Source organism: Pelodiscus sinensis, chromosome 2, assembly GCF_049634645.1.
Source record: "Pelodiscus sinensis isolate JC-2024 chromosome 2, ASM4963464v1, whole genome shotgun sequence".
NCBI lineage: Eukaryota > Metazoa > Chordata > Testudines > Trionychidae > Pelodiscus > Pelodiscus sinensis.
The window spans coordinates 82911438-82923557 of NC_134712.1; the positions used below are offsets into that span (position 1 = coordinate 82911438).

The 12120-nt window shown below is 39.4% G+C and overlaps 1 protein-coding gene across 3 annotated transcripts in view; it reads left to right on the top strand.

The window, feature by feature from the left end:
* Positions 1 to 12120, top strand: part of LOC142827113 (uncharacterized) — a 52020-nt gene extending 39900 nt beyond the window's left edge. For 2 of the 3 annotated variants that reach the window (XM_075920942.1, XM_075920943.1), the window contains 2 exons: positions 660 to 772; positions 8969 to 12120. In XM_075920942.1, the coding sequence (XP_075777057.1) occupies positions 660 to 772; positions 8969 to 9538 (683 nt within the window). In that variant the 3' untranslated portion in view covers positions 9539 to 12120. The remainder of the gene's footprint in view (positions 1 to 659; positions 773 to 8968) is intronic. The other variant, XM_075920944.1, reaches the window with a different exon arrangement.

Below are 12120 nucleotides of genomic sequence, written 5' to 3' on the forward strand. Positions count from 1 at the left end.
ATGGTTTGTGAGTAAGAGGCAAAAGGAAACTTAGCAGTGAGGGCGGGGGGGGGGGGGGAAACAAGTGTTTTTATAAGAATAAAATTAAATACAGGCAGTCCCCGGGTTACATGGATCCAACTTGCATCGGATCCCTACTTACAAACGGGGTGAGGCAACCCCGCACTAGCTGCTTCCCCCCCAGCAGACCAGGGAGATGCGGAGCGGCTTTCCTCAGCAGACACCTCAGCTTGAGAATAAAGGACTGAGGGAAGTGAGGTGTGGGAGAATAAAACTGAGCTCTGGAGAAATGTTTGGCTAGAGTTTCCCCTACATTATGTACCAGTTCCGACTTACATACAAATTCAACTTAAGAACAAACCTACAGTCCCTATCTTGTACGTAACCCGGGGACTGCCTGTACTGCTCAGCACGCAGGAGGAGGAGGAGAGGAAATAGGGTTGCTTGGACTTAGGGAAAGTTTGGCTCCAGAGCTAAGCTTTTATCTCAGGCTCATTTCTAATTTACCATTTCATTTTTATTTTGAATACTGAGACAAAAGAAGAAATGTAAACCCAGGCAGTTTGGCTAGCAGGGCCCATATTTGGTGTTTTATATAAGAGAACAATAATATTTGATTATTTCTTCTGCAGATAACTGTCTCTTTTTACTCTTTCCAGAGGCTGTGGAGGGATCTTTCAATGATATGGGTCTTGATATTACAGGGAGTAAGGACTTCAAACCACACCTTACATTTTTGAAGCTATCCAAAGCACCAGCATTAAGAAGGAAGGTAAGTAAGCTGATTGAAATTCTTCCCATTAAGCTTCGTTTTAAAGCGTCTCCTGGATTTTTCTTCTGGAAAAATAGTCTTCATTGTAACTCATGAAATACATTATTTCCTAGATATGAGTAAGCTTTTGAAAATTGGCCAAAAGAGTAATATTGGATGCATTTATGTTAATAACCAACTGAGACAGTTCGTCTGTCCTTCCTTCATTGTGGAGGGATGTAGTTTGTGGAAGGTATAGTTTGCTTTTGCTGCCATGGCCAATATCACTGTTTGAACTGCACCCATGCCAACAGAATGGCTTATGAATAACATTTGTCTGGGATGGGTAATGTCAAATTGGAAGCAAGCAAATATATGATGTGCTGATCAATCTTTACTGCAACATGGCATATTTTTTCACTAGTTACAATTAAAGTGAAAAATAACTGATTATTTTATCCTCCCCCCCCACCCCCATGGAATATTGTCCTGCTAATTCCAAGGAAAAGTTTTCATATTTATGAGGTCTATATAAACCCAAACCAATATACTAAAAGTACATGGGCAAAGAAAACAGAAAAAGCTATATGGCACAAAAAAGTGGCCATGTATTTGTCTGCATCAGGTATGTCAGATTGACTTGATATTTTCCTTTTGTGTATGAAATACTCTCAAGGCTTGATAGAAAATATCAGAAGCTAGCACAGATGGTTGTGTGCTGGAAATATTGTTTTTTTAAATTTTCTATGGGAAATTATACAAATACAGGCACTATTGATGTCTAATACAAAAGAAAAATAGAATATATATGAAGTCATCATATTGGACTTCAATCTCAAAACTGAAATTTGCTTAGCAGCACCTTTAGCTTTGAAGTAAGGAAAAGAATTCTAATAAATATACATGTCATTGTAAAGGATTAGTGTTCAATAACTTAATAAGCATACAATATTTTTTTCTACTACATACTTCTCATTTTTTGACACAGAATTTCTCAGGATTTTTTTAAGTCTTCTAGAAATAGAACATTTATTTTGGCAGTCATGAATGTTAGTGCATCCATCTGTGTTGACATTCCTGTAGTAATGCGACAGAAAAAAAATTCAAGACAATTGTAGGATGAATGTTTTGAAAGTCTATTAAGGGTCTAATCCCCTGAGGTGCTGAGAAGAGTTCATGGTATTCAGCATGTGGTAGGACACATCTAAGGCCTTGATCCTATAATCTGATCTATCTGAATGGTCCCTTTTTCAGGGTCTGATTAAGACCTAGTCACAGTAGTTCTATGCTTGAGGGTCCTAGCTCCTCACAAGCAGAGATCAGAATTTCAGATTTCATTTACAGAAGTGTTCCTAATGGATTAAAAGAAAAGATTGAAAATGTGACCAGTGTAAATGCTGCTCATCTAAGCCTTAAACACAGGAAGTCTGAGAGTTGTGAACTGTCCCATTTACTAGAACTCTGAAACCAAAACGGAGACCATGGCACCAGGTCTTGGCCACAGGAACACCATGTAGAGTGTACCTGGGACCTATATGATGGCCTCCGTTCAGTCCTGCTGTTATAGAATCATTGCAAGGTAGAGCTGGAAGGAACCTGGAGAAATCATCAAGTTCAGTCCCCTGTCCTGAAGTTAGACCAATATTTTCAGTGGATATGGGTGGTGGGTGAAGGTAGGGGGAGGGGAAGGCAAGCCCCCAACCCCACCTCTTCTGACGAGGTTCTGCCCCTGAGGACCATGGGGAAAGTGGAACGCTGCCTCTCCCCGCCCCACACACCATGGGGAGGGAGGAAGGCCTGTGGCCCTGGAGCACCAGGGAAGGCGGGCGCTAGGGGCAGCAACACTCTGCCTCCAATATGCCTACAGTACACATGCTGGGGCGACGTGGATGTAGCCATGCCTGGCAGTTTGGGAAGGCAATGCCTTCCCCTGCCTATCATACCCGCAGCCACTGTTGGTGGGCATGGAGAACAACTTATCCCCATCGTCTTTATGCCTAAACATAGTCCCAATTAAGCCAATAAGTCTCTGCAAGAAAATATTTGCATAGGCAGCTCAAACTGGAGGATCAGGGCCTCTATATGTGAAATATCTCTGATCTGAGAACTGAGAAAGAGAATGTTCAGAATTAACCTGATTTTTAGAACCTTTTTTGAATGAAAATGTAACGGTACAGCAGGGCCTGAGAGAAGAATATCTTGAACTGATCCATTACTAATGACTGAAGGAAAGAAATCAACCTTTATATTTATATATATATATATATATATATATCAAAGTCAAGAAATAAAGGACAAAAGTTTGTTTTAGCTATTATGATGCCATCTACTGGTTACAATTACAATTTTCATATAATAAACCACCACTTTGCTATCACACCAAATGATTCTTACGTGCTTCTTAGGTATAGTTGGAAAAATAATTATAACCAGTTCTGTCTCTAGTATACATATAAACTAAGAATATTTATATTACCAGTGGCTAGAAAGATTTGTGGCATAGGCAGTTGTCAAAGGTTTTGTCACTGAAAGAGGATCAAAAAGTTATCCTTTCTAAATTGAACACTTTTGCAGGCAAATAGCCCTCGTCTTGTGGAAATAGTATGTTGTGTAACTAAAGACTGAAGACACAGGCTGAGTGTGTTGGCTGCATGCTATTCAACCCAACTCTTACCAAATGAGTGGCTGTCAACTGAGCAAATTTGGTTGGCAGCATTTTTGTGCTAATGTAAATTACGGAGATATCTCTCATTTTCTCATCACAATCCCTTTAACTGTAGATAGGAAATGAGTCAATGGGACACCTCACATGTTAAAGGCTGATGTAATTTCTGCTGAAGAAAATGAGTCTTGCTATTGATTTAGTACATTCAGTACATATTGAGCAATCCAGCAAGTGCCTCCATTACTGTGAGTCTGTTTTGGTTTTTTTTAACAGTGCCTAGCACCTTATGTAGTGATTGATGTGGGAGCAAAGTTGATGTTAGGTGCTACCATTCTGATTTGGTAGCATTTCACGCCTACTTTGTAAAGGGTTAAGTGGATTCACAAAGGGCAGAGCAGTAAAGAATACATCCCAGGATATCTCAAGGCTTGTCTACTCTGCTGCTGTGGAATCACTGCAGCATTTTGTCATGATGCTACCTATGCTGATGGGAGGGTTTCTCCCATCTGTGCAGATACTCCCCCTTCTGAGCAATTCTCCCATCAACATAGTGCTGTTTTCCACTTTGAGTGAGGCAGTTAAACTGATGCTAGTTCCTAGTGTCTTAAGTGATAGAAATGTAGCCGTGTTAGTCTGGGGTAGTTGAAGCAAAATGCAGGACAATGTAGCACTTTAAAGACTAACAAGATGGTTTATTAGATGATGAGCTTTCGTGGGCCAGACCCACTTCCTCAGATCAAATAGTGGAAGAAAGTAGTCACAACCATATATACCAAAGGATACAATTTAAAAAAATGAACAAATATGAAAAGGACAAATCACATTGCAGAACAGAAGGAGGATGCGGGGGGGTGGGAAGGGGGAGGAAGGAAGGTAAGTGTCTGTGAATTGCTGATATTAAAGGTAGGGAGAGTGGGATGTTTGTGAGTTAATGGTATTACAGGTGATAATTGGGGAAACTGTCTTGATAATGGGTGAGAAAGTTCAAAGACTTGTTAAGTCCCTGGTGGTAAGTGTCGAATTTTAACATGAATGACAGTTCAGAGGATTCCCTTTCAAGTGCAGATGTAAAAGGTCTTTGTAGCAGAATGCAGGTGGCTAAGTCATTTAGAGAGTGTCCTTTCTGGTTAAAGTGGCAAGAAACTGTTTTCTCTTTGTGATCTTGTCTAATATCTGTTTTGTGGGCATTAATCCTTTGGCGAAGTGTCTGAGATGTTTGTCCAATGTACATAGCAGACGGACACTTTCGGCACATGATAGCGTAGATTATATTTCTGGATGCGCAGGAATATGTGTTCTTGATCTTATAACTCACTTGGTTAGGTCCAATAATGGTATCAGCAGAATGAATATGTGGACAAAGCTGGCAACGGGGTTTGTTGCAAGGGAAGGTACCAGGGTTGGTATTAGTGTGGTATGTCCTGTGGTGGTTGGTAAGAATCATCTTGAGGTTAGGTGGTTGTCTATAGGAGACTATGGGTCTGTCTCCCAGAGCCTCTTTGAGTATGGTATCCTGTTCCAATATAGGCTGTAGTTTCTTGATAATGTGTTGGACAGGTTTAAGTTGGGGGTTGTAGGTGATGACAAGTGGTGTTCTATTGTTGGTTTTCTTGGGTCTGTCTTGAAGTAGATGGTTTCTAGGTATTCGTCTGGCTCTTTCAATTTGCTTTTTTGTTTCTCTGGGTGGGTAGTTGAGATTTATAAATGCTTGGTAGAGATCCTGAAGCTTCTGGTCTCTGTCAGTGGGGTTAGAGCAGATGCGGTTGTATCGAAGGGCTTGGCTATAGACGATGGATCGTGTGGTGTGTTCTGGATGGGAGCTGGATGCATGTAGGTAACTGTATGAGTCAGTGGGTTTTCTGTAGAGAGTGGTGTCTAATTTTCCATTGTTGATTTGTACGGTGGTGTCCAGGAAGTGGATCTCTCGTGTAGAATGGTCCAGGCTGAGGTTGATGGTGGGGTGTAGGTTGTTGAAATCTCTGTGGAATATCTCCAGTGTTTCTTGGCCATGTGTCCAGATCATAAAGATGTCATCGATGTACCGTAGGTAGAGGAGGGGTGAAAGGGGACGGGAGTTGAGGAAACGTTGTGTCTTAAGAGGCTGAAGTTTATAAAAGAAATTATAAAAGGGCTTTAATAAAGCAGGGACAAACACTTATAGTTCAGAAGAACGCAAAGCATGAGATTGCACTTTCAACCTTAACTCTGCTCTGATTGGGTATGCAATAAAGCAGTCTTTAACACCACAATCATATTTCTCAAATACAATCATCATGCCTAAAGACTCTGGTCGTTGGCAGGTGGGATTGAATCTCTGAAGCTAAATGCATGAGCTGCTACTGCATGAACATCTTACCCAAGGGTGTAGCAGACTCATGAATCTCTAGCTGGCTAAGTGCCTCTAGAGGGAACAGAATTTTTTTAGGGAGGGGAATACCCAATGTAAAAAAATATATTTTAAATACAGAAACTTAGAAGTCTGTCCATGCTACTGTACGCACACAAATACAAATTCTACTTGCAAATAGAATGCATGTCCAGTTATCAAGATTGCACGTGTATTTTTGGTAATTGAATGCACAGAGGAAAAGTCTTAAAATTTTACTAATCATGGTAACTGTGCACACTGATTTTATATCTTTTGAAGAGTTTGTTCATACAAAATAGTCATACTTCATGATTACCTACAGATACCAAATTGTGCATAAGTAATCCTGCCTCTTAAATTAGCTGAATGCACTGCTTTTTACACCAGAATATGATGAATGAAAGGGTTAAATAATTTTTTATTTTTTATTGAAAAAAGTCATGACTATTATTATTATTAATTATTATTATTATAGTTCATAAAAAACATTTGCAAACAAAATTAAAATTGAGTCATCTATTCAACTATCATTTTAGTGCAAAGAAAAATGTTACTGTTACAAATCAAAATAATTAAAATTAGTTATGGAAAGAGTAATGGAAGCTTTATGAGTTTCTGATTCAAACTTACAATGGGTGATTATTATTCAGTAAAATGAATAATCTTTGAAGTGAAATCCTACAAATTTAAAACTGTTCTATTACGTCTCTCTTGCCAGGCACTTTAATAAAAAATTCTATTACATATATTTAATTTCTTGAACTTTCCTATAAGTATAATCTACACTAAATGACTTGATGGGCCTCGCCTGCCCAGGCTTATGTGCCAGCAGTGAGCTCTTGGGGGCTCCCCTGCTACCAGTCTCTTGGGGAGCCAGAGTGCGGTGTCTGACCGTGCAGAGTCCAGCTGCCCTTGCAGAGACTCACCTCCTCCCCAGAGGCTGCACTTACGGTGGCTTACCAGAGCACTCCCAAGCTGCCCAGGGAAGCCCCTGTACCAACCTATCTGCTCCTTCCCTTCCATTCCTGGCAGGCGGGTGGCCCTGGGCTCTGTGGGCAGGGCTGGGATGGTGAGCAGCTCATGCAGGACCGCACGGGGGAGAGGTTGGGATAGCGGCCCTGTGCGCTGCTGCTTTCCCCACCTAAGCAGGCTATAGTGCCCCAGAGCAATGCATGAGCACGGCACTAGCTGCACCTTGCTGTGCCCCATGTGGGGCGGCCAGGCACTCCCACACCTCCCCAGCCTCCAGGGTTAGAGCCAAGCCTAGCATGCACCACAGCTGGTTAAAGGGAGAGAAGGGGTCCAGGCTGGTGAGGCGGAGAGAGGAGGGGGGACTGGGCTGATGCAGTGGGGGAGAGTGAAGGGGCCTGGCTTGGCTCGGTGGGTGGGAGAGAAGGGACCTGGGTTGGTGTGGCTTCAGCCAAACCCTCCCCAGTCGCTGGGGGGCGGAGGGGGGAGAAGAGAGCTGGGATTGCCTGCCTCCTGTGAGAAGGGGGTTGGTGAGTGCAGCGAGCAGGGGCACAGCCCCCTAGTGCATATATAATCTCCTTATTTGTAATGTCTGGCCTGTAATGTCCAAATTTTTAACATAACGCTGCATTTTGAAGCTCTCTTTCTAATTCCTGCTCTGGTATCAAAGTGACTTTGAGACTGTTATTACAATTCTCATGACACTCCTATGCTGCATGCGATGCAAATTTTCTGCACCAGAGCTACCATTTGCGGTAGATTTAGAAAATAAACTGAAGAATTCTTTATTTTCATACATGTTGCACTCTCTTAATCTTAAGCATTTTCAGACTGCTAGGCTGTACAATATTGGTAAGTGGAATTCTCTGGTGTTCTGCAAAGGGGTCCCAGGAACCCTATTAAAGTTTCCCCATTAGGCTGAAGAGACAGTTGGGATGATCTCACTGCTTTATACCAGTTCATCCAGCCTTCATGTCTGTCAGCTCATGAATCCCTGATGCATATGGTTTGATACAGGCTGAGGCACAAACTTTTGTGGGAGATCCTGGTTAAAATATTGGAAGCTTATTACTAAGTGAATTGGAACCTTTAAGGAGAACTTAGCTGTGTAATTGTTCAAACACTCTTAAGTAGTTTCTGTAAAGGGGAGCTAGCATCATGATACTTGAATCCATTCATGAAGAGAATTTCAATGAAATTACTCAGACCATATTTTTGCCAGTGGGGCTATAGGGACACTGGTGAAAATGTGTGGTGTTTTTTTTTAAATGTTTACAACTTTTAATTTCTCAAAGATCATTGAGATGCCCCTAGCTCATGATGGAATGTCAGTTATTAGTATGTATCTGAGGAGAACACGTTTGTTCTTTGAAGTGTTTTCATATATTGACATTTCCATTTATACAATAGAACTTGGCTGCCAAGATAACAACAGCGATAAGTAGCTCTCCGAGAGCTGATACTTCTGGGGCTTTTCCTTTCCTTTCTTTTAGTGTGCTGAAATAAGCTTGTTTTCACAATAGGCCACTGAGTTGAGTCTTTTTACTACTTTTTGCCTTTAAATAAAGGAGAAAGAAACTGTCTGAGCTCTGTTTGTAACCTGTCTCTAGTGTACAATTTACTTTCCATTGTAAAGTGTAAACACCAAGGAGGGAGATGAATTATTCAGTGTGTACAAGGTGGTAATGGGATGAAATTGACCAAAGGAACTTTATGGAGAATAAGAGAGAAACCTTCCTGAATGTGATAATGGAGATTGTGAAATAGTCTCTTAGTAAATGTGGTGGTTGCAATATTGCTTGATAAATATTTAAAGGGTACAGAGCATTTAAAACTTATCGGTAGGTTGGATTTCATCTAATTTCTCTGCTTTTTTTGATTGTCCTAATGAAAATGACCCCATAATAAATCTGTTTGAAAAAGTATGCATTTTTTGCTCAGCCAAAAATATAAAAAAATTAAAAATAGTGGTATACGTATTTATTTTACTCTTGGCAACCATCTCTTTATGGTTTGACACTGAAAACCAGAATAGTTCTACACTCTGCCCTTTTGTTTAGTATCATATAAACATTGCACTGTGGGGGGAAGGGGAAATATCTCTATTTTTATATTGTATCAAAGTTTTTAATGTTTTTACTAAACTTTAAAAGTCTAGGAAGCATTTTAATCTTTTAATAAATGTATAATGCAAAAATCCTTCCTTAATGTTTAGGGCTACAGAAAGATTAGTTCCGATCTATATAAGGAATATGAAGATAGTCCTTTTGGCACGGAGATCTTCAGTCAAATTGATCTTTGTGCCATGCATAAAAAGAAGCAGGAGTCCGGTTACTATTACTGTGAGTGTTCAGTTAATGTAGATTGTAGCAGTGCAGAGGAGAATAAGGAGCAAACCATGAATACACAATATTTGGGTGAGAGGGTCACTGAGGTTCTTCCAAATGATGCTGCAAAGGTGAAAATTGGGGACATTACTGCAGGCTGTAATTGTGCACCATATGTAGCAAAAGATGACAACCCATCTGAAAATATTGCTGAAGCTTCAGTCACAAGTAAAGAGACAGAAATCGATGAGAAGGATGTACAGCCCGAAGCTAAGGATGAGACTTTTACTGCAGATGGAGAAGTCTGCTCACAGCCAGCTCCTGATCTCTTGCCAGTAAGCCCAGATGCATTAAAAGGTGTAGATGAGAGACAAGCAAAAGCAAAGCTTTCAGATGGTAATTTGCAAAGAGTTGAGGTAACAGAAGTGGCATTCAAGGAGCTAAACATTATAACATAAAGGACAAACTGTTCTAGTCCACAGCAAGATGTCATTGTAACCATTATCGATGATCAGTGACGGAAAGCCACTGGGTTATAAAGTATCCAGTTATATTTGGATACTTCACAGAGATGGAGAAATGTCACTTATTTTGGATGCCGTTTGGATGGTTAATTACTTTTCAGGAGAAATTGAAGCTCTTTTCTAAAGTCACAAGTGGGACAGATTTCTACATGGGGGAAAATGTCTGAATAAAACAGTGATAGAAATGTAAAACAGATTCTGATGTGAACCCAGAGCTCAATCCTGTAAATACTTATGCTCCCTAAACATGTGCACTTTCAAGAGACTAATGATCTGTGTACTCGTGAACTTGTGTCTGAGGGGTTGGGTCCTTAAAAGTTGACTCCTTTATGACTCCAAAAGAACCATTACACAAAAAATCTTTACTTTCATGCCCATACTTGGTGGATGATGATAGTTAAGTCTGACATTTCTTTTGAATGACAGCTATTTAATGACAAAATATTTTTGCTTGAATAGTAGAAACAAGTCACTTTAAATTGAGACTGAAATGAAGTAGTTGATCTTTGGCTTTAAACTAACATAGTGTCACACAAAGGAGTAATGCATTGAACAGAACAAAATCCATACTATATTTTGTACAATGCCTAACTTATGGAGCTGAGGCATAGAAACCTTTTAAATCTGGAGTTTGAGTCTGAACTAAAATATAAATAAAGAATGCAAAAAAAAGTATTGAGAATTACTTTCTTCCTTGTAGAGAGGAAGTGTTTTGTGATGCTACAGAAAGTTGGTTTACCTAAATCCTGCTTGTTACTCAAGCAAGTTGTCTATTCAAACAATAATAACTTACATGAATAAGGCAATCACTGTTTTGCCCATAGAAAACCTATTTGTTAGCTTACATGAACACAGAGACTTTAGAGGCTTGTGGCAATGTCACACCAGTAGATGGCACTCATGGAAAAACTGATGTAACGAGTGAAACATCATGAAAATGAATAGGGGCAAAATTTGCAAGTGAAGGAGTGTTACCCTGCCGATCTTTCTCTCCTACTTACAGGAGGATTAAAAATCCAGAAAGGACTAAAGTAAATGTTGAAAGGAAGGATAGCTGCAATATGTAAAAACTAGCATGCTTCCCCAACCTGCTTTGAATGGTCATTAAATAATCTCTAAATGTCATTAAAATTCAAAATATTTAGATACTATTTAAAAGCTCTATTGTTACCATTAACTGTATGCTTATTTCAAGTGAATGAACAGTGGGTGCAGGCTTTGAAAAAATTGTTTAAAGCTACAGTGCTGGGAATTCATATGTGGTACAGAAATAATAATCTTGAGGCAGTTCAATGCTTCTGACCTGATACATCAAATTTGCACAATGCTGTTTGAAAATCTGTAAAACTCATTACAAGACTTTCTTACCGATCACCCTCTACATTTCTTGTGAGAGGAGGTCTGTTGGAAGAGAAGATAGCTTTGGTCTGAAAAGTAGCCATTTTGCGCTTTCTCATTTTAGATGCACTGTGCTGAGTAAAGAACAGGTCCTATATCTTGAAGCAGATTGGACCAGCTTCATCCCTGGTGAAATTCCACTGGAGCTAATGGAGTAAATATCCAGGATGAATTTGGTTTAAGCTTTAGGGATTTTTAACTGTTTCATTCACACCATCTGCCAGTAGGTGTCTCAGAAACCTGTGCACTACTAGTAGGAATACAGATGAAAAGTTTTGTGTGTGTTTTTTTTTTTTTTTTTTTAAGTAAAAGTGTAAGAAAAGGATTATTATTTTCATGAGCTTTAAGTTCTGGGTGTCTTAAACTCTTAAGTTTAACTCTTGTATATAAAAGCCACATACATAGTTTGTGTCTTGGATAACCCTTTTCAGAACTATTTGCACTAAATATGATGCAGACAGATTCATAAGTGAAAAGAGAAATATTACATTTTATTATGAAATTAAGGGGAAATTAAGGGCACTTTGGCAAATTGTTAAATACTATTTATGTTGTACAGCTACTGTGATTCTTGATAATACAGAACCGCTTTTAAGTATATTTATTATGTTCAACTTTCAAGTCTATGTAATGCTGTTCAAATTTCTTCATTTTCTACAAATTGTGGCAGAAAATATGCTATTACAGGTGCTGGTGCTGATTGACTTTTTTGTTTTAGATGTGAGGATCCATGGTCTTGTTTCCATCTCTGTGTTTTCTATCCAAATTAACTGGAACCACATTTGGTTATTATACACTTACGATTTGGGCAAGGCAGGTGGGAGATGGCTTCTAAAATGAAAGTAATTGTGTACTGCAGAAACTGAGTTACTGTACCTTGCGGTAACTGTATGAAAGTTACATTGTGAAATCTGTATCTTGAAGCAAGTTTGACTCATTCTTCATGATCCATGTGTTTACTCTTCTATCTGTACCCATAACATTCTGTTTTAGGTCTTTGATCACCTGTGTTTTCCCTTTATGGACAATTTCCTTTATAAATACTTGTTATATGGAGAATAAAAACTATCCTCTAATTTGTATTAAAAGAATTTAGCATGACTTAAGGAGAAAAAGAA